Below are 26,448 nucleotides of genomic sequence, written 5' to 3'. Positions count from 1 at the left end.
CTTTATGACCTCATTTAACCTCAATCACCTCACAGGTTCTGTCTAAATATATTCATATTGGAGGCTAGGGCTATCAACATTATGAATTTTGTGGGGACACAAACATTCCATCCATAATAGTATTTTAAGCAGAGAATTTAAAAAGTTAGCATTTTACAAAATTAATGGAAGAGCAAGAAAAAGAATAGAAATCAAGGGGATGCTACCTGAACCACTGTGTTCAAGGGCACAGTGCCATTCTGTGTGTCCTTCAAAGAGAGAGAGAGACTGTCCTTTGTGCTGCTGTTGAACTGCCTCTGAGCATCCACACAGCTAGTGACAAGCTGTAGCAGCAGCCCTGTTTCTCTCTGGAAATTAGGGTCATTTCCCACAACACTAATGAATTATCTCTTTATCTGCCTTTGGTTTAATGGCATGAGAGTATCGCAGCAATCTCAATCTCCAATTCAATAAAACCAGTACTGTTCTCCCAGTGAAAGTGCTTCTACCTTAGCTATTGCAACCTCTAAACAAAGCTGAAAATTGCAGGGTCAGAGAAAAAAAAATATTTGTCTTAATGGGTTTAATAATAAGCGATGCCATTTCCCTTTCAAAATATTTTTAGACCTGATAGTCTACCTACACAAAGACTATAATATTGGGAATTCATTCAGTATATGTGCCTGTGTGACAGCACCTGTTTTATCAGGTATGACTCTTCCACAGAGTGGGAATTTATTGGGGGGAGTCTACATTACAACATAAGCATGCAATTCAAAAGGGGGAGGTTATGGACCTCTTGGCAAGGCCTGGTGACTAGCACACAAAACTAGTGAGGGCCCAGCCTGGAAAGTTCCTAGTAGCAAAGTTCCTTCAGTCTGCAGGGAGGGGATGGCTGCTTCTCAGAGTTAAAGTCCCCAACCCTCTCACCAAAACCTGGAGAAGGCTTAGGACCATGGGCATGGAATCCATAAGCATCTCAAACTGGATTAAATTTGGCACCTTTATACCATTCTTCAGAGGCATGTTACTGGGACCACCTATAATTTCAGTATAGGTGAACCTTTTCAGCACAGCTAGGTTTTTATGTCCTTGCCTTTCGCATGTCTATTTATCAATGTCTTTGTGGACAAGTAGTTGGTTTTCTAATTGATATGTTGCTCTAGCTTAATTGTCCTCTCTTCTCAATCAGTAAGGGTCATTAGAAAGTCAATACACATAACATCCTGATCAGTCAGGGTCATTACAGTATCAATGCACAAGACAGCACCCTACTGATGCCAAGGGTTTATCTCTTAACTGGTGTCATAGGGAATCTTTAATAGATCTTTCCAAGAATCTATGAGGTCAGCAGCTTTTGAGCAAAAGGACAGACAGACGGTAAGATTAGTGAATTCTGGGACAATGTGAAACTTTTCTTTGTGCAAAGAAATATTTTCTGAATACTGTGACAAGAAATAAGCATGGAGTAAGTCCACTGATAACAGAGTGCTGACAGAGGTATTACAAAAAGGACAAATCAATATTTAAAATAAACGTTTATTCTATTGAGAATAAATATCTGCCCTCTCTGTGATGGAAGGAATTCAATATAATCAACCTACTATGGGTGGGTCCCCCAGGGATGGTACTATACTGGATAGGAAGAAATGGGACACAGCCTGGCCTCTGTTGTGGCTAGACTGGGCACCCAGCAATGGTGGTAGCAAATCTGACTTGGTAAAGGAAGGCTACATTGTTTAGCTCATATATAACTTTTATTCCTACCACCATAGCCACAGATGCTTATGTCCTAAACATAGTGGCTGGGAAAATCTCAAGTGATAGCCATAAAATGCATCATCTTGTTCATATAATTTTTTAGAATGGTACTATGTCACTGAAGCAGATGTCCTTTACAAAGGACACAAATATTTTCATGCTCTGGGCTCACCCTGAGAGATTAATTCATAAATATTTTCCTTTGTTCTCTGCCAATCTTCAAGTTTATTCATTCCAAGTTTCTGACATTTGAACAAATTACTTATCACATGCCTTAAAATGGTATGGTTCTGTACATCTAGCTATTTGTCCTCCAAGGCACATGCAATTCCCAGAGTTTCACCCATTGGGAGATGTGCTTGGTGGCTGCTCCTTCCTGGCAAAGCTGCGATGCTCTAGCATTCCACTCTGGGTTGGTGCAAAAGTATCATGCAGAACCACCTACAAACTAGGTTGGCACTTGTTCTTTCTTTGTGAACTAGGTGCGTTAGATGCCCCATGAAAAACTGTATGATTTCACTTAAGTGAGATACCTAGAGTTGTCAGATTCAGAGATAAAGAATGTAAAATGGCAGTTGCCAGGGGATGAAAAGGAGGGGGCAATAGACAGTTACTGGTTTATGAGTATCGAGTTTTAATTTCATGACATGAAAGCAGCTCTGGAGAGGGATGGTGGTGATGATTATACAATGATGTGAATGCAGTGAATGCCACTGAACTGAACATAAAAACGGGTAAGTTATCAAAATATGTCATTTATATTTTGCCATCATTAAAGTTGTTTAATTTTAAAAAACCTATACACAAACAACACCAAGGCCCTGTGGGACTGCTGGTGGGCCATGCCAGTAATGAGTCTTGATTCTTCAATTGTGGCTTACAAGAGGCAATACCGGAGAGATTTGTTTCCTCTGGTCTCCACTCAGAGCTGCTAGCCCTCTAGCAATAAGTCAGAGCAAGGAGCAGTCAGCTACAAAGTGAAGTAACTTGCCCTTCACATGGGGGAGGCTAGTTCAATGTGTCCCAGACTACTGTGAGTACTAGAAACTTCACAGAGAGGGCAGGACTCTGAATTTTTCTAGACTTTCTCTCATCCTCTGAAAGATGTGTGCACACTTGGGTAACTTGGACAACTCTATTTCCTGTTCACCTGATCTAATCAGCAGTGTGGTAGCCTAGTGTGATGTCCTTAGATAGTGGACTGAACAAGGTCTCCTTGGACGAGTCGTGACAGAGATAAATAAAATTACACTTGGAGGTGGGAAAAAATAACGGACCTGCTATGATGACCTCTGCTTAAGAATGAACAGAAAAAAGTTATTTTGGAAGAACTATTATCTGGAGGGAAGGTTGAAATAAATTTTGAAATGAACTCCAATGTCTTTGATGGATGGGAACAGCATGGGAAAGACCTAGAAGGCAAATAAATGTGGGATATACAAATTAAAGAGCTTCTGCACAGCAAAAGAGACAATAACAAAAACAAAGAGAAACCCCACCAACTGGGAGAACATTTTTGCACACAACACTAATGATAAAGGACTGATCACAAAAATCTGCAAAGAGCTGATGAGACTCAACACAAAGAAAATAATCCAGTCAAAAAATGGGCGGAAGAGCTAAAAAGAAACTTCTCTGAAGAGGAAATGCAAATGGCCAACAGGCATATGAAAAAATGTTCAACATCACTTGTAATCAGGGAAATGCAAATCAAAACTACCATGAGATACCATCTTACACCAGTGAGAATGGCACATATTAAAAAAACTAGCAACAACAAATGTTGGCGAGGATGTGGAGAAAAAGGAACTCTCCTGCACTGTTGGTGGGATTGCAAACTGGTCCAACCACTATGGAGAGCTGTGTGGAGATTTCTGGACCTACTAAACATAGAGCTTCCATATGATCCAGCAATTCCACTCCTAGGTATTTACCCAAAGGACACAGAAACATCAATTCCAAAGAGCACCTGCACCCCTATGTTTATAGCAGCACTGTTTACAATAGCTAAGCTTTGGAAACAACCCAAATGCCCAAAAATAGATGACTGGATCAAGAAGATGTGGTACATATATACCATGGAATATTACTCAGCATTCAAAAAAGATAAACACATGCAATTTGCAGCAACATGGATGGCGCTGGAAGGGATCATGCTCAGCGAAATAAGCCAGAAAGAAAAAGAAAAATACCGGATGGTCTCACTCATAGCAGGGATCTAGAAAACTTAAATAAGGGACCAGGAAAATGAATAACTATAAGAAAGTGAAAATCAAAATCAACAAACAACTATGAACCAGAGACACTCTATGGGTGGTGGGGGGTGGGGAGGGGAGGGATTGGGGTCAAATTAAGGGGATTGCAATTGGATGGGGAATATAAAAATAAAATTTATTTAAAAAAATTTTTAAAAATGTGGGATATAGAAAATGATTAGTAGACTAACTGATACACTAAAAAAAATTAATTATTGAGTATCTGCTAAGAGCCAGGGACTTACTTTGTTGAGTTTATAGAGAGCAGTAGGATGCTGCTGGGACTTAAGTGACAATAAAGAAATGGTACTTAATTCAGAAGACAATTGTAAACCACTTGAAGGTTTTTAAGTTGGAGAGTGATCTGATTAGGATTGTTCTTTATAAAGATTAATTTAGCAGCAGAGGCTAATGTTCCAGCCAGAAGAAGAAAAGAGAAGCTGCATTAGACTGAAAAAGGAAGGTGTGGATCAGCTGAGGAAATGCTGCAAAGGAAGAATCTACACCTGTCTGAATATGGGGTCATTAAGACACATAACTACAAACAACTCCAAGGATTTGAGCTTGAGTGATTTGGGATGAACAAAAGAAACCATGAAGTCTAGAGGAGGATTTGGCAATAGGTGGAAGATAACAAGAGTGCTATTATGAGACTAAAGCACTTTGAGGACAGGATAGATTGTTTTTTATAGAATTTTTTATTGTTTTTTTATACATTTTTTATCCCCAGTGCTTGTCATAAGGTGAGAACTAATAAATATTTGCCACAAAATCTATTCATTGCTCAATCTCACAAAATTTCCATATCCAATCTAAGAAGGAAGAGTAATTATCCCCCATTTCTGGGGATCGATTCTTTCTTTTTTTTTTTCCCACTTTGAATTGCTTCCAACATGTACAGAAATACAGGGAATGAGATAATAAATGAATGTATCGAGAGATACCTTCTTAGATGGAGTACAAAATATAAGAGACTATTTTAACACTTCACGTGCTCATGTTCTTTCTATGTTGCCTTTTATGGTTCCTCGAAAAAGGGGAGAGCTCCCTGCAATCCACAGATTTGCTCTCTGTATCTGGCATAAGACTAGACCAAAGAAGATATTTGATATTTTGCATCATCACGTCTATAAAAATCCTGAAGTTGAGAATACTACTTTTTTCCCAGGCAGAACTCTAAGGCAGCCCTGACCTATCATATTAGGTATATAATACATTTCAAGCATGTGAAATATATAATACATAAGGCATGTTTAGAAATGTGTGTCCTCCTTCTTCCATATATAACATGAACCACTGAGGTTTAATAGTACTGAGGAGGATTTTATTGAGTTTGTAATCATTAGCAATACTACCCCCTTAGGGAACATTTCTTGGTGTCACTGCCAAAGCAGAAGTTTTAGTTGCCTCAGGAGAAATAGAAGTATTCTAAAAAATTCTTGCCAAGTGTTTGATAAGTATCCAAGTATTCTTGGGCCTCTAGGAGAAGATCAGAGGATTTTGGGAAAGTTCCCAGTTATTATCAAGTTTTAACTTAAAAATTCCTATAGCAATATTATTTGAAAGTAGAATGTATGTGTGATAAAAAATTCTTAAGATGTTCTTTAGAAGTTTGGTAATATACAATAAAGTAGTTTATATCTTGACAGATGTTGTATATCCTTAGAGCTCTTTAAAGGCATTATCAATCCACTTTAAAAAGATCAGAAACACAGATGGTCAAGACCATATATTATTCTGACTTTCTCTCAGACTGCTGTTCTCTATAAAGTCAGGATAGGACAGGCTAGGTACAAAATTAATTAATCTTTAAATCATAGTGACTTCATGCAACAACCACAAAAAGGTATTCTTTTCAAAAGAATCTGCTATGGCTCCTCAGAACAGTTCCCTTCTAAGTAATGGCTTGGGGAAATAATCAACTTCTGTCTTCATTCATTTCAATCTAATGGTAAACAGCTTTAGGCAATGGTCATGTCATGTATTTAGAATGATTTCACCATCGTTCTATGTAATCTCACCACGTGATAAACAAAAAAGAAAGACAAGGGAAGCAAACCTAAAGAGTCACACAGATTTTGCAGAGCTTTAGTCCAGAACTAGTCCCACAGTCCTACTCGATAGTAACCACGTTAAGAAGTGCCCATGATGGGCAGGATAATTAAATATTTATGTGTTCAGTTATTTTTGCTTTCATAATGGCAAAAATCAACTGCAACATGAGACAATGATGACAAAATGAGGGCAACCAGGATATTTCTTGACAAGGGCAGAAGTATTTGGATGAATATGCAAGTAACTATATGTTAAGCATATCATCTGATATATGTTTGACAGTATGAATAGACTTGTTGAAATACACTTATTTTTCATAGCGGATTCACAAACACTAGAGAAAACTAGCCATTTTCTAACCTAGTGGGTAAAAGCTGATTGAGTATGACTGCAGGAATTGAGCCACCTGCACTTAAAAAAGCCTCCTCCTACTTAGGTCTTGGTTCTGGGGCCAGATGGAGATTTTCAGTCTGAAGGTTCAGAAATGCAACTTTCACCCAAATGACCCATGGTTTAGTCCAGACACATCAAACTTTCAAGAACTAAGTATATGATCCAGAGTCTGCCTATTATTTATTGTACAATTAATACAGAAAATATATAAAGTAGATCAATTACCTTGAGCCTTCTTTTGGGATTTCCATAAGCTGTGCTGCCATCATAGTTGGTCTACTTTTCATTTCTGTGGTGTTATCCATGTCACTATTATGGAATTTACTTTCCATTTCTTCTGGGTCTCCCTTCAACATCTTAGCCTCTGCCATAGCACCCTGTGTGTGACGATTAGTCAATTAATATCTATGTTTCTTATGTAAATAAAAGGTTAGTATTGTTTTTTTCTCTACCTAGGATCACTCTTGCTGGCCATTTCAAGGATGTACTCTTGTTTCTCTCATTTCATGACCCTCCAACTCTTGCTGCTTTGTTCAATATCTTCTGCCCCAATGGATATGATTAGAGGAAGCAGTGGAACATGGAGATATGAGGCAATATATAAGTACCAGAAAGTGCAGAATGGCTGTCAGTTTTCAACATAGTAGTGAAATAATACCTGGGACAGTGGCTGGGGCTGGGGGACCACTTGAAGAGGATACCTCAGTGAACCGCTAGAGCAAACCAAAATGTTCATTTATTGATTTCTTTCCCAATTATTTTATTTCTTGCTGTTTATATGTTAATTTATACTAATAATTTGAATATAATTATTCACTTATTATAACCTATTGATTTTAGAGCTGTAATTAAAGAAAGATTTATTTTAAAACTAATCTGGAAGTGTTTTCCTAGGATTAAGCTACTTACTTACATATTTCCACCTACCAATTAATGTTTTGGGTGCTAATGTGCAATAGGTCAGAGACACAGTTGTATTACTCACCAAGCAAACTCTTGATTGGCTGGCCAGGAGAGGGACAGAAGAACCCTATAAGCTCTTAACTCCAACATCCTGATCCCATTCAGAGTGCAGGCTTTCCAAACAGCTAGAGGGTTTCTAGTGTTGAAGACCTCTAAGGAGGTCTACTTTCTCATTTTAAAAATGACTGAGGCCAAGTGGTTGAGTTGGAACCAGAATTCTCATGATTCTAACCCTGGTGTTCTTTAGTAACAAGAAAACAAAATCTGGGTCAATTATGTCTTATGTATATGTCGGTTTATAGTATCTGTCCTAATTGCCTCAGAGAGCTGCAGAAAGATGATATGATATAAATGAAGGGGATTTGGAAATTTAAAAATAAATATAACTGTATGGAATAAACATACATTTGTTTGGAATGCTGCAATGTGCCTGCCAGGAATCAAACAGAAATATAAAATAACAGTCCTTATAGTTAAAGAATTTATAATCTAGTTGGAAAGAGAGATTAAGAGAAAAAATTGAAATGTTATTGCATGAACACTGTACAATGTTAGGAAATTTTAATTGTGGTAGAGGGTTATACACCTGGGGTTGCCAGAAAAAAACGTGGGGGTACTTCTATTTGGCCTTTTCCAGGGGCGTAATACTAACAACTCAATAAAATGAAAAAAATGGTACCTTATCATGGATGCTTTGGAAAGGTATCTCCCAGCTCAGTTGGAAGTGAAGGTGGAATATGAGCACTCATCACGGTGCCAAGGGAGGGAGAGCATCTCTCCCACAGGCTCCAACAGCGAAGTCATAGGCTGATGTGAGATGCCTGACTTAACGCATCTCCCACTAGGAGTCTAAGGGGTGTTATTTCCACCCTCCCAGACGCCACGTTGGCAGCTCGCGTGTGCAAATACACAGACAGAGCCCACTAGGCCGTACAGTGCGCCTGGGGACTGCCCCCGGGGTGGGGGGTGTCTTTATTTTTGCCGCACCCACAAGTCGCACCTATCTCGGGGCGTCCTGGAGGAAAGCCGAAGGGCGGTGTGGAACAGCGCCTACTCCCCATCCCTCCTCCAGGAGGCCACACCCAACACAAGGCCCCCATTGTGTCTTGGGGAACAGTAGCCCCACAGTACTGCGTCGGCTGCCCCTCTTAACACGCAGCGAGCGGCTCCAGCCCGGGCGACCCCAGCCGGAGAGCAGGCGGGGCGCGCGGGCAGGGCAGGTGGCAGGGGCGCGCCGCGCAGGCGCCCGGGCCCCGCACACCGGGCTCGCGCGGGCGCCGCCGCACCTGGAGGCGGAGCCAAGCCCGCGCCCGCCCGCGCCCGGCGCCGAGCCCCCTCCCCGGCCGCTCCTGCCGCCTGCGGACGCGCGCAGGTGCGTGAGGCCGCGCCCGCCCGGGCCCCTGCAGACCCGGACCCGCCATGGAGCACATCCGCACGCCCAAGGTGGGTGGCGCGGGCGCGGGCGCGGAGGGAGGGAGGAGGCGCAGGGATGCTGCGCCCGCGGGGCTCGGCTTCCCTGCGGGGCGCCGGCCCGGCCGTGACCGCCAGCCTCGCGGGGAGGCAGCGCCTGAGCATCTTCCCGAGCGCGGCGCGAGGCGGGTCTTCCCTGCCCTGCCAGGCCTAGCTGGCGGCTGCTGGGTCTAACCTCCTGTCCTTGGGAGTGCGCAGCGGAAGGCGGGGCCCCCTAATTGTCTGCTGACTAACGGGGCGCTGATCGGCCGATAAATGCAAGCATTAGTTTGCTGCTGCTTTATTTACATTTTCATTAAAAATGTTTTTCTTGTTGTTTTTCTGGGCAGTTAGAGGAGACCCCAATCTTCCTAATGACAGGTGCAAGGAAACTAGTTATGTGCAGGTGTATTGAGTACACGCGGGAAGCTTGTTGAGACCAAGGGGTCAGACCCACCCAGCTGGCCCTTCCGCTGCCCCATCCTCAGCCACTCAGCCACCATGAATGTTAGGCGGAAAGGAAGATCAATACTTGCTGGAGGTTGAGTGATACTGTCAATTTTCCATCTTTTTGCCTTTTCCAGCCTGTTTTGTTATTTGGGGAGAAGTGTGCAGCTTATGGATTTAAGCTGGTGTGTTTTAATTAGCTTTGCCACTCTGCATTAGCGACTGGTCCCCGATCATTCCAGTTAAATAACCCTGGAAACCAGGACCGCTGCACCCAGCCTTTCCACTCGTAGTTGTGTTAGTAATATAGCAATAATTTAGAGTGAAAAAGAGGATAGACGTTCTTGTTTGATAAAACACTAAATTAGCAAAAGAATATCCTAAAAGCCTATTGGCTATCTCTTGTTAATACCACCTAAGTTCCGTTCCTTTCCAGGATGTCTTCTAAACCCCTCACAAAGTTAAGTCAGCGCTAGGTATCAGAACTTGGATGGCCATAGGGAATCCCAATCATTTCATGGAAATACGGGGTCAGTCTCTTAGGTTCAGCAAGAATTCATTCCTGAATTCTGCAGTGGTCCTGAGGACCTCTTAGTATCGATAAAAACAGCTTTACAGTCATCCCTGGTGTCAATAGAAGAACAAATCTTTTCATTTGCTAGAGAATGTCAGTTCCAACAGTATATTTAAATTGTATTGATTTTGCACTGTGGAATTAAATTGTTGCTTCACAATCGGGAAATTGTAAAGTTAGACGAGAGTGCCATAAACCACAAGATAGGTAGCCCAGAGCTTTTAGGGTTTAAGTGGTGCTAAATAATTTATACCCTGATGATGAATTTAACTCATGGGTTCTCTCCACCCTTACCAAGGACATTATTTCTTTGTTATGATGAAGGTGGCCCTTTAAAAAAAGTGATTATCTGATGTGTCAGCTAAAAGGATATGGTGACATGGTACTGGATGGGATGCCTTTTCGTATAGAACATGCATTGGGAGAATAAAGGCCTTTTCTAGTCTCTATTCAAAATCACTGTATAAAACCAGTCTATAATTTGAGCAGCAAGCAATATTCTCAGTATTCTTAAAATTAGTTTTTGTAAATACCCTCTAAGCAGTGCAGTACTTCCAATCAGAAATCTCTACCAGGAAGTAGAAAGAAATGAAGGAAAATGGAGAATTGTCTGAAATGGCACCGAATTGCTGGTCATTAACATTTAGAATACTGCAGGTGGAAAACATTTTAAAACTACAGAGGTTGGGTGGGTTTATTCATTTCATTCCACAAGCATTTGGGAACCTTTCAAGGCCCTGTGTTAGGTGCTGGGAGCACTGAGCATCAGGGAGCTCCCACCTGAAGAGGAGACAGTTTCAAATATTGATAGAGATATGTACAAGGTACAGTGGACATAGGGGAGAATGGATGGAGAATCAGCTCTACTATAAAAGGTGAGGGAAGTCTTCTTAGGAAGAGTTGCCTTAACATGCAGTGGAGTCAAGAGGCATTTGAGATAGCTGTCATGCAGCTGTAAAAATTGTTGATGGCTATCTTCATCTTTACAGTCTGGGAGAGCTGAATAAGCTTGACTTACAGCTTGTGATTCCATGTCTTGCAAGGTTTATAAGATGTATATACAGATTTTGTTTATCTGACCCACTGTGGGTAGCAGGACTTTAGGAGGAAAAGAAATGCATGCATGTATAATGTATAGTTGCTTTTCTGCAATAATGAAAGTCTTTCATTTACTCTTTGTATATTGTGTGATATCCATCACAGTCTCTATTCTGCTTTAGTATCTGAAATGCAATTTAAGGAGACAGATGCACATGAATAATCTGGAATGCCTTTCATGTCTCTCTCTCTCTCTCTCTCTCTCTCTCTCTCTCTCTGTGTGTGTGTGTGTGTGTGTGTGTGTGTAACTAAAGCTTTTAACAAAGCATATGCTGAGCAGGGCATTTCTCTCCCAGAATGGGTCCTTTATAGAAAAAAAAAATTAAAGGACAGACTAGTTTACAGTTAGGGTTAATTGAGAACAGGCAGCATTCCCTGTGCTCATATGTATAATGAACTTTTGGCTTCTAACTCACTGGTTGCCACTCCCTGAAAACTTGCAGATAAGAAAATATCCTTCAAGATGCTTAGTGATAGTTTGGGTTCTCATAACTAGTTATGTGAAAAGGTTTCAGGGCTCCTGAAAGTAGCCTGAAATGTTTGTAGGATTTGCTTTGGAGATGGATTGACACTAATGTGTCCAGGATCTTGGCTAAGTATTCTCTCCTTTTTATGCTTTGGTCTTTCTGGAAGAAAAATTTCCCCCAATATGTAAATTTGAGTTATCAATTCTGTAAAAATTCTAAAACTTCGAATCATACCTAGAAAATATCTTTTCTTTCTACCCCCAACCCCCAAAGCCTCTTGACTTTTTCCCTCTTTGCTCTTCTATTTTTCCCTCTCCAAAGAGGGGGCCTGGATGATGCTTTCATGATATTAATTGATAATGTTGCTTCCCTGCTAAAATTCTGGGGTGGCTTCCCTTTGGACCCACTGTAGGAAGTAAGAATCCGCAGAGGAACCTGTAAGTTTCTGTGTAGACTGACCCCTGCCTTCTTCCCCAGCCTCATTTTGTGACAGTCATCTCTGATGAAAACCACCTTTGTAGCTTTCTCAAGTATGACAGATTCTTTTCTGCCTGAGGACTTTTGCAGTGCTATTCAATTTGGGGGTAATACTTTTATGCTCACTCTACCTGACAATTTCTCATCTTTTTAGTTTCAAGTTAAATATAATTTTCCTGGAGAAGCCTATTGCCCATCTTCCTTACCTAAATCAGATCTACTTGTTAAATTCTATCATAGAACCCAGCATTTTCACCTAACACCCCTTGTAACAAGCTTTACATTTATTTAGTGATTATTTGCTTATTTAATGTCAAGCTCTCCTGCTGGATCAGGAACCTTATAAGGGCAAAAGTCAAGAGGCTTTTTGAACACCTGTATCCACAGCACCTAACTGTTGCTAGCAACAGGTAAGCACACAGTAAATAAATAATTGAACTATGGAAGGAATGTGTAATTGTTCATTTCAGCACTTCAGCTTTTCAGTATTTACCTTAGCAATCTAGGCTCATTGCATTAAACCCATGACTAGTCACAGTGTTATAAATGTTTTAATTGTACTAGTGTTAAGTAGTTGTGGGGGTCAGTACATTATGTATAATTCAATGTGTGTGTACACATATATAGTGATAATATGTAATTTTAATGAAATAAAATTCAAATAACAAAATTTACCATTTCTGCCATTTTAAAGAATACCTACTCTTCTTGAAATCTTCACTTCTCTTATGTCTTGCAAAGGTTTCATTGAAGAATTTTGGTGTTGAGTGTTAATTGGTATGTGGAACACCACTGTGTGTGTGTGTTTAGAATTTGAGTCCATATTAATTCATCCACTGTTCATATATAAATGTAGGTAACTGCCAGGCAGCTTTCTAATTAGGGACTCAGAGACTGGATGTATGTGTGTGGGATACATGTATGTTGGTGATAAAGAAAGTGCTGTGAAGAAAAATAGTGAACTACAAGGGGGGAGTGGGGTGCTGGCTGCAGGGAGTTAAGATTGTTTATCTTATGGATGATAAGATGACCTTCCTGATAAAAATCACATTTGAACAGGAACCTAAAAAAGTGAAGAGCAAGCCAGTTGCATCTATAAGGGAAGCAGAAAGAACATTTGGTGCAAAGTTGCTTTTTGGTGATTTGTGTACTTCTTTGGAGAAATACTTACTCAAATTCGCCACTTATTATTGTAATAGATTTTAAAAAGAGCAGGTTTAGGTTCACCATAATATTAAGGAGGGACTGAGCTTCCCATATCCCTTTTATCCCTACATATACAGAGCCTCCCCATTATCACCATTCCATATATTTGTTACAATTGATGTACCCAAACTGATGCACTACTGATATCCAAAGTCCACAGTTTATATTAGGTTCCAGTCTTGGTGTTGCATATTCTGTGGGTTTGGATAAATTACAATGTGTCATGCAGAATGTTTTCCCTACCCTAAAAATTCTGTGTTTTGCCTATAGTAGCCCCTCTCCCTAATTGACCTTTTTCGTGTATGCATAGGTTTGCTTTCCCCAGAATGTCATATAGTGTAAATCATACAGTTAGTAAAGTTTTGAATTGTCTTCTTTCACTGAGTAATATGTATTTAAGTTTCTCCATGTCTTAATCTTTTTAGTGTTGAATAATATTCCACTCTGTGCACATATCACCGTGTATTCAATCAGCTACTGAAGGACACATTGATTGCTTCTAAGTTTTGGCAGTTATGAGTAAAGCTCCTGTAAATATCCATATATACATATATATACATATATATACACACACATATATATAGAGGTTTTGGGTGTGGACGTAGGTTTTCAGCTTTTTTTTTTTCTGGGTCAACACCAAGGAGGGTGATTGCTGGCTCATCGGTAAGAGCATGCTTAGGTTTGTAGTTGTCAAACTGTCTTCCATAATGTCTGTACTATTTTGCATTCCCACTAACAGTGAATGACTGTTCCTGTTCCTCCACTTTCTCAACATTATTTGGTGATGTCAGTTTTTGGATTTGGGCTGCTGTAATCTTTGTAGTGGTACCACATTTTTGTTTTATTTGCACTTCCTCAATGACATAAGATGTAGAGTATGTGCTTATTTGCCATCTGTGTGCTTTCTTTGGTAAAGTGTCTGTTCAGGTCTTTGAACCCACTTTAAATTGGGTTAATTTTTTCAAATTTTTTTTTGCAAAATTTTCTCCCAGTTTGTTGTTTATCTCTTCATTTTCTTGAAAATCTCTTTTACAGAACAAAAGTTATTAATTTTAATGAAGTCTAAGTTATTGACATCTTCATTCATAAGAGTACCTTTGGTGGTGTATCTAAATGTATCTAAAAATTCATCACCATACCCAACGTCATCTAAGTTTTACCTACATTGTACTCTAGGAATTTGTTCATTTTTCATTTGAGTTATCTATTTTTTAAATTGTTGCATTGTAAGAATTCTCCATATATTCTGCTTCTAGATATTTATCGGACATATAACTTGTAAATAATTTCTTCCATTGTGTGGGTTGTTTCACTTTCATATTGTGGCCCTTAGAAGTGCAAATGCTTTTAATTTTGATGGTGTCTAAAAAAAAATCTATTTTTTCTTTGGTTGCTTATGTTTTAGATGCCATATCTAAGAAACCATTGCTTTATCCAAGGTCACAAAGATTTATACTGCTTAGGTCTTTTTTTGAACTAAGTTTGAGTTAATTTTTATCTATGTTGTGAGATAGAGGTCCATATTCATTCTTTTGCATGTGGAATTCTAGTTGTTGAGCACTAGTTATTGAAAAGATTTTAAAAGAATTCCCATTTAATTGTCTCAATACCCTGTGGAAAGCAATTCAAAGTAATTTCATGAGTCATAGAAGCATGAGTTTCTTACCAGACTCTGTTCTATCCTTTAATCTCTATCTTTAACTAGTACTACATAGTCTTAATTACTATAGCTGAGTATATGTTCTTGAACAACTTAGTTCCTTGAGGCCTCTGAAAGCCTTGTTTTCTGCATGTATAGCTTGTTAGCAGACACTGAGAGAATATGTTTAAGGAACTTAAAAACATGGCATTCAGTAAATGTTAGCTGTTTTTATTTGAGCCTCATCATTGCAAAGGGAGGTGGTTTCAGTTCTGTATGTTAGAAGAACTTCTATGAAATTTGGAATAATTTTTTTTAATCCAAATCTTTCCTTTGTTCTACTCTTTCACAGCCACACAATAGGTTTGAATATTTTTTTCCTCAAAGACAGAATGTCTTCCTGTCACTTAACTCTAATTCATTCCTGTATCTGGGGGCTTTTTTTGCTCAATAAAAAAATGTTTATTTCATAAAAAACATGGATTTTAGGAAAGGTGTGCAGTTTTGCTCAGGAAGCCTCTGCAGTGGCCTCTGTCCCCTGAAAACAAAGCCTCAGTAATATACCCTGGATTTCTGAGGGAGAGTCTTTTTGAGTGGATGTATAGGAAAAAAAATTGAGAAACATACTTTGATTTTTCTCTTTTTTAGGAGATGAAAGTAACAGTATAACATTTATGGCATCATAGAAGCTTTAAAAAGTGTTGCAATTAAAGTGTTTATACACACACACACATATACACACATCTTTGAGACATTAGAATTCATATAAAGAAAGATAAAAATGTGAAACTCTATGCTCCCATATATATGCATTTTAGACATTTATTTATTTGTAAATTTCAATATTTGCCAATTGGAACCCACATCATTAACTGTTTCAGTTTGGTTATCACTTCTGTCATATCTCTGCATGCAAAACTGGAATGCTTGTTTTCACAGAACAGCTGTACATATATTTTCTCATCCTTATTAAGGCTCATTTTTACTGGTTTTTCCATTCTGAACAGGACAAGCTGTGAAGTATGCATGATATTAAACCTCTTGACCAAACATCCAGGATTTCGTGACTTTGTCCCATGTGATGGTTAAGTTTTGTGTTCTTATATTGCACTCACAGGGAGACTAGGAAGCTCATTTTGGACCACATTTCTTAGGCAAGGAACAGCCTAAACTATTTTTTTTTTAGTGCCCTTTCCCCTGGTGGACAGCTAGTTAAAGCCTTTGGGAGTAAAAGTACTTCCCAGGACATAAACCAAATCCTTCCTCCCACAGCCATTTAAAATAGTTTAAAAATAACCCCCACTTAAAGTTTTGTGTCAGGCCATGACAACTTTATAAAAATTGTGTTTACTTTTCTCCTCTTTTTCATTTATTAAAACACTGCTTATCACAGATTCCCAGAGAAATAAATTTACTGCCAAGTTATGCAAGAAACTTTTATTCCTTAAGGTAAGTAGCAAAGCACAAGTTATTTCCAGTGTCCAAGGTGCAGTTGACATCTACATCCAAATTCACTATTGGCCAGTTTGAGTAGTGGTGATTTAAGAAAAGGTATTCTTTTCTTAAACTTTCAAGCTAAATGGATAGATTCAAAGACTCTAGTCATGCATTTATACATTCACTTGCACCTTCAGCAAATATTCCTTGAGTGTTTCCTATGTATGGGGCACTGTTTTAAACTGTGGAGATCCAATGGTGAACAAGACAAACAGGGTTCCCAGTTCCTTGGAACTTAACACTGTAGGAAAGAGTTAAACAGATGAATATATTGTGGTATTCTTTCAGACAATATACATGTACTCATGTAGTTAGTGTAAGTGAAGACCTTAGAAAATCTTGAATTTTCAGAAGATGTGTTTGCTAAATCCTACTACCCTTCCCTGTAAATCGACCAGTTGCTTCCCACCCTACACAGAGCAAAAGCCAGAATCCTCAGATTGGCCTGGAGGATCCTACAGATTGGCCTGGCTCACTACCTCATCTTCTTCTGCACCCTCTCAGACTCTGGTCCAGATGTCCTACCTCCAAGTTGAACTTGCGTTTATCAAATCTGTCCTGCTCAGGACTTTCTTACTTGTTCTTTCCAGTATCTGGAATGCTCTTTTCCTGGATTTCCTCATGACTTGCCTGCTCAGTTATTTGGGTTCTCTAATGAAATAGCCAATCATTTTATTAGTGAAGACTTTTCTGGACATGCAAGTGCCTCTCCCCACTCAGTTACTTATGCTGCTTTAATTTCCTCCCTAATATCTGCTGGCATCCATGCATGTGCTATTTTTACATATTTGTAGGTTGGCTATTCCCTGCCCACACATCCCCAAACAGAATGGAGGTTTCGTTGAGCAGTGATGATGTCTCATCTTCTGCTGTGTCCCTCGTGCCCAGAACACTGTCCCTGACAGTGAGGAGATGTGCACAAATAGTCCTTGAATGAACAAATCATGCAAGTGCTAATGTGACTTCATGTCTAAGCTTCAAACTCTTTCAAAGCCTCATTTCTTCTTATTTTCTATAAAATTATGCTAGTATTTTACTAGTATTTTTTGCAAGAAAATTCAAGTATGGCTTCCAATGGGAATGTTGTATCTGGATTTGGTACCAAGCTCACAGATTTCAGTTTTGTGAAGAAGACGGGACTGTCAGGTTCAGCAACCTTATAACCAAGCTTTAATCCCAAGGATTCTCACAAAACATTCCAGATAACAGCATGAAAAAAATTCTTGTATAGTAACTCAGATTTAGCCATACAATGTACCCTTAGGTTGGCAGGACATTGGTATCTTGAATAGCCTCAAATTTCCAATAGGGAATATTGACGCAAGCTGTATATTCATGTATAGTGATCACATAAGGAACATGTGAACTAAAGCAAAAGTAAACTAATTCTCTTGAAACTTTTCAGATTCTATACCAACTGAGTAACCCCTGCTTGGTATGGAGACTAGGTGGATTTAACAAATTAATCCAGTTTAATGGTGCAGCTTTTATTGTTACCTGCTGGCTGGTATTCACAGCACCTCTTAAAGGCTACTTGTTCAATGACAGCTGCACACTGTGTCCTGTCTGGGGGAACAGAGTAAAAGTCTTAGTTTGTGGCATTTTCTGTTCACTTTTGCAGAAGTAATTCAGTTTTGTTTTCATCTCTCTTCCTTGTTTCTTCTACTTCCAACATCTTCTGCAATTGACTATTCCTTACCACCTTCTCTGACAGTTCAGATTTAATAATAAAGCATGCCCAGTTAATCATGCCTGATTTTACTTACAAATCTCACATACTTTTCTTTTTACCATAGTATTGTTAATTTTCACATACTGGGCAAATATTTTAGCACGTACATGTCTTACGCATTAGGGAGTAAGATGAAAAAACATAGCAGCCTCCTTTAAAGAAACTATGGTCACGAATTAATATGTTGCTCTGAAATCAGTGTAATGTCTATCTTTGTAGGAAGCCAGGAAGCCAAGGACTGTGTCTCCTGATTCTTTCTCCCACCATTCCAATATAAGTGTGGGCCTAGCATTTCTCACAGTGCTGTAAAAAATATCAGTAATAAAAGAACCAGTGCTTTCCTTGAGCATATATATTCTTTGAAATAACTAGAATTGTGCAGTAAAAATGGCATGTAATAAGCCCATGTAGCATAAGTGGGAAACAGGTAGTAATGACCAGTGGCGCAACAGGCCTAAGAAGGAAGAATGACTGCTGTGCGTGGGGTGGTTGAGGACGGTATGGGTGAGTCAGGTCTTGGGTATTAGGCTGGAGGGTTGTGCTGTGCAGTCAGTGGCATGCCCACCATTCTTGGTAACCCCAAAGCTCGTCATGATAGTGTAGTAGTGCAGCCTTTCCTGCTGGGCCTCAGAAGAGGCCTGTATACCTTTGTGTCTGTAGATCATTCTGCTTTATACTCATTTCCCAGAACAGGAACGATGGACTCCAGAGGACTGGACTGTAAGAGGAGAAGGAGAAAAATGTGGTGCCAATTATGGAGTCTGTCCTTGGGGGCTTGGTGCCTGGGGTGAGGCCTGGGAATGTGTAAATGAGCTGGAACCTGACCTGGCCCTGGGGGGATGGGCTGTCACTGACCTTAGTCTAACTCTGGCATTGATACTTGCCAGAGGGTTGGGGGGGTCTGTATAGGTTCTCTCTGTGCCCAGGCTGTCTCCTCTCTTTGGACCACAGTGAGTTCCATTTGGCACAGCTTGCCCTTGGAAAAATGTTTTCCCATCGTTCCCAAAGAGCTATATAAGTAGATAGTTTAGACCTTTGCTTTTAGTGCCTTTGTCAAAAAATATGCCAAATTCTGAAGCATTTTAGAATTTAGAAATGTTTTTAGAGGAAAATCATAAAATAAGCCTAAGTTTTTATTGCTTTGAAGCAATGTCTTATTCTTGACTCAATACTATTTTATTTTAAAAATTACTTTTTTTCAAATTATGTTTATCAGGGTAAGATTGATTTACATCATTGTATCTGCTTTGGGGGTTATAGATTCAAACTTCTGCAAGTGTATATTTATTTTTAACCAATAGTCTTTTTTTTAAAGATTTATTTATTTATTTATGTATACAAGAACTGGGGTACAGGCCAGAGGTGTGGGGTGAGAGGATTCACCAAAGACAGAGTGGGGAACAGAACAGCAGATTGACTGAAATACACTGCTGAGGGGAGTAGCGGGCGAGACAGGAGAGGTCTGCTGCACCAAGTGGGTAGCTCCCTAGCCGGGGATCGAACTCTTGCCGCAGTGGCTGCGGACAGCTTCATAGGTTGCGTCTTAATCCCTTGTGCCACCAGGGAGGCCCGTTAACCAACAGTCTTTATTAAGTTAGCCCATACATTTATTCTGTAAGTTATGATGGGCCTGGCACCTGTGCTTCATTAATTTTCTTCCTAACATCTCTCATCCTAATTCACTTTTCTCTCATTTGTACTTGTTTAAAATAGTATTTTGGGTTGAGGTTATTTTAAAGTGGTATTTGAATAAATCCTGAAATGGTCCTCTTGTTCAATAACACATGTTCTTTTAAGCCTACACATCCAGGGTCATCCTACCAAAATAAATTATATGAGCCTTGTGTAAAACTCTCAAGTGCCTGATTTTTTATTTATGAGTGTTGGCTGCTGTCATTTGGTTTGTAGTTTTCCCTGAGCAAAAATGGGCTCCTTTTCTTTGCTCTGCCTTTTCCAAGAATTCCTAGCACTCTCATTTCTTAAGTTGCTCTAGGTCTGTGTCACTATTTTAACTTTATTTTCCCCCTTTGGGAATTTTAAAATTTAGTTAAGTGTTAGTTAGATCTACTCTTCTAACAATTGTGTAGGTGGGTGCAACTCAATAACCTGCCCATTTATAAGTGTCTAAGCTAGCTGAAATCACTATGATACTCTTTACTTTGACCTAAGCTAGATAAAACTCTCCTTATCTATACTGGAAACTTGATTGATTTTTTTTTTTGTATATTCTTTTAGCAATTTCACAAAGCATACATTTGTCACAAAACATAACCTTGTTCATGTGAATTACTTGGAGATTTGTAAGTCACTCAAAAATCTATAAAAATACGTATATCAAAACCTTTTTCTTGTCTGGGAAAAGAACTTAAATTTTCTCCGGCAAATTGAGAAAACTTTTCATTTTGGAGGCTGACACACTGGAAATTCTCCTGACATGTATACAATTTCAGGAACTTTAATTATTGTCAATATCCTTTTATGCAACCAGTATAACAAAACAATCTGGATGAACCCTTCCACTCTTTCCCCCCTTTTGAAAAATTAGATCATTTATTGAGATGAAATTTTCTTTAGGTTTGGGTTTTAATAATTTTTTGTTGAAGTAATGTTGGTTTATAACATTATATAAGCTGCTTATATACAGCATTATAATTTGATATTTGGATGTACAAATGATCACCATCAAAAGTCCAGTTCCCATCGATTACCACACAATTGATCTCCTTTACCCATTTTACCCACAGCCTAACCCCTTTCTCCTATGGCAACTACTAATTATTTTCTGTATCTAATAATTCTTTTTGTCTTGTTTGTTTTCTTTGCTTGTTTATATTCCACATATGAGTGAAATCATATGGTAGTTGTCTCAACCATCTTAACTCCAAAACCCACAAAAACCTAATTAGAAAAATGGGCAGAGGTTCTGAATAGACATTTCACTAAAGTAGATCTGCAGATGGCCAACAAGTAAATGAAAAGATGTTCATCATCATTTATATCAAGGAAATGCAAAGCAAAATGGCAATGAGATATCATTTCATACCTGTTAGGATGGGTATTGTCAAAAGACAAGAAATAAGTGTAAGGTGAAATGTGGAGAAAACAGAGTGGGTCCTTGTGTTCTGTTGGGGGGATGTAAATTGGTGCAATCATACAAAACAACATGGAAATTCCTCAAAAAATTAAAAATAAAAATATCTTATGATCTAGCTATTCCATTTCTGGGTATTTATCCAAAGAATATGAAAATACTAACTCAAGAAGATTTATGCAACCCTATGTCACTGCAACATTACATACAATGGCTAAGATATGGACACAACCTAAGTGCCCATCAACTGATGAGTGGATAAAGATGGGGTATATATGCACAATGGAATACTACTCAGCTATAAAAAAAGGTAGCTCATTGCGGTTGTTCATATAACAAGAGAATATTGTACTGCATATTGCTAGCCTGGGTGAAAATCAGAAGTAAACATGTGAATGCAAATTATCTTTGTACTACTATAAATTTGGAAAATTTTAAGTCAAACTATTGTAAGTTGGAGACCATCTCTATTGTTGTTACCCATTATGCTCAAGGGAGAAGTTGAAAGGAACCTGCCATAGTTGTGCTTCCCTCTTTACTGTGAACTTTTCTGGAAAGTTGTTCTGGATTTTGGGGGAAATAGTCCTAACTGCTGGTCCTCAGCAGTTAGCTGTGGGAGATGTGAGGAAGTGGGTACTGCTAAAGCTAAGATCAGCTACCCAAACAAACTGTGGAGACTCAAGGACAGCTCCCCACTCACTCTGGGAGCTTCCGTGCCTCACGGGTGGAGACCCTCTTCTTGAGAGGCCCGGGCCAGGATTCTGGTCCCCAGTTTCAGAGCAACTGATGTTGCTTTTCACGTTGTTCAGTCCTGACAGCTGACCAACGCTAGTGAAGTACAGGCCTATGGAATAAAATATTTAAGCAGATTAAAAAAAATCACCTGATACTAACTTGGGTTGATTAATTCCCTTCTGTTTTTCTATCTTCAAATCCATTTGGCTGCCTTTGATGCAGTTCACTGGAGGAAACCTCTCCAGCCCCTGTCGATACCTGTTATCCCTGATGATGTGGGAATACTGGTGATGTGGGAATACTGCTTACAGCCACTGACCTGACCCTTGCTACTCTCTCCTAAACACTATGTGAATTACTGCACCATTCATAGACCTGCAATAACTATCATGCATTCTCATTACGGTCTTTTTTTTAAAAAAAGATTTATTTATGCATACAACAACTGGGGCACAGGCCAGAGGTGTGGGGGGGTGAGAGGATTCACCAGAGACAGAGTGGGGAACAGAACAGGCAGAATGACTGAAATACACTGCTGAGGGGAGCAGCGGGCAAGACAGGAGAGGTCTGCCATGCTATGTGGGTTGTTCCATAGCCAGTGGGGATCAAACTGGCACTGCAGAGGCTGCAGTCAGCTTCACAACGCTGCGCTCAACTGCCTGCGCCATCAGGGAGGCCCTCTCATTACAGTCTTCATGCATGTTTTGGTGTTACGCATCTTCACATTTCATATGACAAGTTCTTTTTATTACAGAAGGACAATTTAGGAAAGTGGACTCTGCCGTTACTTAGCTTTTCATTGTTATAGTCTCAAATGTCTTCCTTAGCCACTTTCTGACCAGTGGTGTGGGCATTGGTGGATAAATACTAAGAAGCCAGGTTGGGCAATACACCGTGTCAGCTGGGTATCACCATTAAAGACTAAAAGTTAGACGACTAGTTAGATAGATTTTAAAATGTGTTTTCAGAAACCAGGTTGGCATTCTGAGATAAACACACCTTTTACATACTGATTTTTCATTTTTATATTAAGGAATTTGATAAGCTTTAAGAATATAGACATCTAGAAAGATGCAAACTGATGTTGTTCAAGGCAACTGCAGTATTTTAAGTACTACAGTAAGATACTTCATTAATTTAGATATAAAACCAGATAATTATCAGAAGTAGAAGTAATTCAGAAGCCTTACTGAGTGCTCTGGATTTCCAGGCAATCTCCAGAAGGAGGAAGGAGGAAAAGAAGAACTTAGTTGGGGAAGGAGACTGGGGACAAGAGCCCATTGAGGCCCAGGCAGCTCTGCCCCCAGGCTCACAGGCGCTGTGCTTGCTTTGGCAAGTCCATCTTTCTGCTTTGGGTCAGCACAACCCCTGGGCCCGTTTCAGAGACTGCTGTAATGTCTGCTGCTGAGGCTGGGGCTTCCTTTCCTTAGTTCATCAAGAGTTTGGTTGACCAGCCTTGTTCCTGAATGGCTGCATTTCTGGAGAAATGGATCTTGAGTTATTAGCCTATGTATTTTCACACTTGTGGTCTTGCGTGCTTTCTAACTTCTCTATAAAGTACCAGGTTGCAGGCCACAATATTGGAGGCAGATGATAAATATCCTTCAGGTTCTTTATAGAAGTCAAAACTCAGAGGTTTTACCTCTGCCCAGCAGTTCATTTTTAAAGCCGGAACTAGAACCAGAGCCCAGACCTCCTGACTCACAAAAAATACATTTCTTTTCATGTTGGTAGAGTTAGAAAATGTCATGATACCAAATTTAGCACAACAAACTATTTATCTAGCTGCTTTTCTTAGATTAGAACATAAACTTGTCTTAGGTTTTGGCTGCTGTAGACATTTTGATTTCTCTCTGTTCAACAACCTCTGCATCTCTTCTCCCCAGTGATTGGCAGTGACCTTCAGTTGAATTTATATGATGTTGAGGACTTGTTCTTTGGCCCCAGTGAAACTCGTGGCCATTCATTTTTCTCCTGGCCTTTTTCATAAAGGTAACTCTTCTCTGTTCTTTGGACCCCTTGTCCTACAGAGTGCCTTTACTCAGATAGTCTGAGATGATTCTGAAACCCAAAGTGTTCAGCAATTTAATACTCAACAGGGTGGAAAGTCAAGGTTCATAGCCTATTAAGACTGAAATGAGGGCCTCCCCAGTGGCGCAATGAGTTGAGCACCGCGTTGTGAAGCTGTCCGCAGCCTTTGCAGCACGGGTTCGATTCCTGGCCAGCCAGGGAGAAATGCACATCACGCAGCAGCTCCCCTCAGCAGTGTATTTCATCAGTCTGCCTGTTCTGCTACCCGCTCTGTCTCTAATGAATCCTCTCACCTTCCCACGCCTCTGACCTATACCCCAGTTCTTGTATAAATAAATAAATCTTTGGAAAAAAAAAAGACCGAAATGAGAAGATGGCACGATGGAGAATTTCTGAAGTATGGCTGTGTTTTTCAGTGATTTACAAAGTCCTGATTCCTAGGAGGTACGGGGAGGACCAAGCCAACTTGTGTCCTGGGCCAGTGTGTCTTGTTTCAGGCCTGGCAAGGCCAGGGCAGACCTGGTATTTTCACTGTCGTTTTTCAGCCTTGGCCTAGAAAAGTTGATGAAACCTTTTGTTCCTCCTCTCCCCAACCATCTCACCCCAACAGAGGAGAATAGGAATCCAAAGCCAGTTTCTGGGCCACAGATTTTTCAGTTGAATCTGTACGATTCTGGAAGATAGACAAAAGCTCGCTCTCATTCACTCTTGTTCTTCTCAGACAGTGCTCCACACAGGCGTTTTGTGGAGCAGATTTGTATCTTTGGTGTTCTCTCTCTCTCCTTAGTTTTCAGAATCCTGAACACATTTTTGTGCCAACATTTGGGCTCTTGTCTCCCATTCCTGGACTTTCTGTCTGTAAGTTGTTGTAAAAGAATATTCTGATTGTGAATTGTGAATACAATTTTATAGTATAATTTTGTCTTCAAACATTCTATTTTCAAATACTAATTTTATATACAGTGTTGCTTAATATTAACTGTTAGTCAGTTATCTTAAATATATTAATTTTAAATAACAGGACTAAAATGACCTCAAAGGCATTCACTGGTGCCCACAACCTCAATGTGCGATAAGTCTGGGCGTTGGTGTTAGACAGATTGGTTCTAGGCTGAACCTGGGGAAATTTGTCTGATCTCTAAACATAACTAAAATAGGGATTTTGTAAAGACTTCTCTCATGGGATTATGTGGGGGTTAACTGAGGACAGATGTGCTATGAGATAGCACAGTGTATGGCACAGTATAAGTATTTTTAAAATACTTGTTATATATTTTTATTACGTTGATAATTTTTACATAAACCAAATTATGGCTGTAATTGGTAACATTCTCTTGAGTACCTCCTTCTATTCCCTTCAGAAATCCAAAGCTCTCCCAACAATTTCTGCCAGCTGCCATAGAGGTTTGCATTTTCATAGTCACCTGTGACATAATTTTCTCACACTGAATTAGTTCAGATTGTAGATTGTTCTGCCATCCATTTATGATCTCTGTTCCAGGATAGAGTCACAGAATTAAAACCCACCATTTACTTAATTACTTAACCCTTCTCCAAACCACCAGGGTGGTTAATATAGTTAATATAGCCAACATTTCTCAACATTTCAGATCTAAAGAAACAGTTCAGTAAAGCAAAAGGCTGAGATTAGATTTTTTTCTCCCCACCCCTGGAGATTATTTCCCCTGGCACTTTACTACCTAATCAAAAAAATCCTAAAATGAGGCATAAGTACTTTCTAAAATACACCAAAAGATTGATAGAGGTTGTGCTTGGATTATGGTACTGGGTGATTTCCTTTTTATCCTTCTGTATTTCTGAATATTTAAGTATCAAGTATATGTCTCACAATGTTTTAATATTTCAATTTAAAAACTAGAGGAGAAAGCTTCCTAAGATTGGGGAGACTGCAGCATTAGCAGGTTAAATAAATCCTTGCCCTATGATCTTCATCATCTTTTGCTTAATCCTTTAAAATGAATTTCTCACAAAGTTCTCCTACTGGGAGTTATTTTATTTCCTGTGTATCAGAACTTAGATGCTCCCTGGGTGGCAACCCTAATAGGTTTCTTCCTTTAAAATGTCTTGCTTTGTTAGTTGCATCTGAAAAGTTGTTCACATGCTTTGGCTATTTGCTGCCATGGGATGGCGTTTGAGTGGCTTTTGCCCAGTCCCAACCTGTCTTTTGTAGAGTAGACCCCTTACTTTCTCAGCTCCCTGGAGTTTACTCCTCTGTCACTGAGTTATGGCTTCTGATCCCTGGATGACTCCTGCTAAGGTCCCAGTTTTCCATGTTAAATCCAGTGGGGCCTGCTTTTGCCTTTCTTGCTCTCCCAGCAGCATCCATCACCAGCACTCCCTCTCGCTTACACCACCCTCTCAGCATGCTCTCCCTTCATAGCATGTTCTCCTGATTTCCCCCCCACCCCTCAACTGGCCATTCCTTTCTAGTTTGCTTTTCTGATTCTTCCTCTCCTGTCAGAAGTTTAAAAGTTGGATTTCCTCAGACCTTTTCCCATCTTACTCTGTGTATTCTCCCTAGGTCATCTGTCTTCAATCTCATGGTTTCAAATATCACCTCTATAGCAAGGGCTACAAA

At 39.6% G+C, this 26,448-nt stretch overlaps 1 protein-coding gene across 1 annotated transcript in view; it reads left to right on the top strand.

The window, feature by feature from the left end:
- The first annotated feature begins 8,767 nt into the window (after nt 1-8,767).
- MTMR7 (myotubularin related protein 7) overlaps nt 8,768-26,448 on the top strand; it is a 71,286-nt gene continuing 53,605 nt past the window's right edge. The window contains exon 1 of the mRNA XM_037524716.1: nt 8,768-8,849. Coding sequence (XP_037380613.1) covers nt 8,826-8,849 — 24 coding nt within the window. The 5' untranslated portion in view covers nt 8,768-8,825. The remainder of the gene's footprint in view (nt 8,850-26,448) is intronic.

The sequence above is a fragment of the Talpa occidentalis genome, unplaced genomic scaffold (assembly GCF_014898055.3).
Source record: "Talpa occidentalis isolate TD23 unplaced genomic scaffold, MPIMG_talOcc4v2.1 talOcc4.4, whole genome shotgun sequence".
Classification (NCBI taxonomy): Eukaryota; Metazoa; Chordata; class Mammalia; order Eulipotyphla; family Talpidae; genus Talpa; species Talpa occidentalis.
Note: the sequence above shows the minus strand (reverse complement) of the source record. Positions and strands in the feature narration are given on the sequence as shown.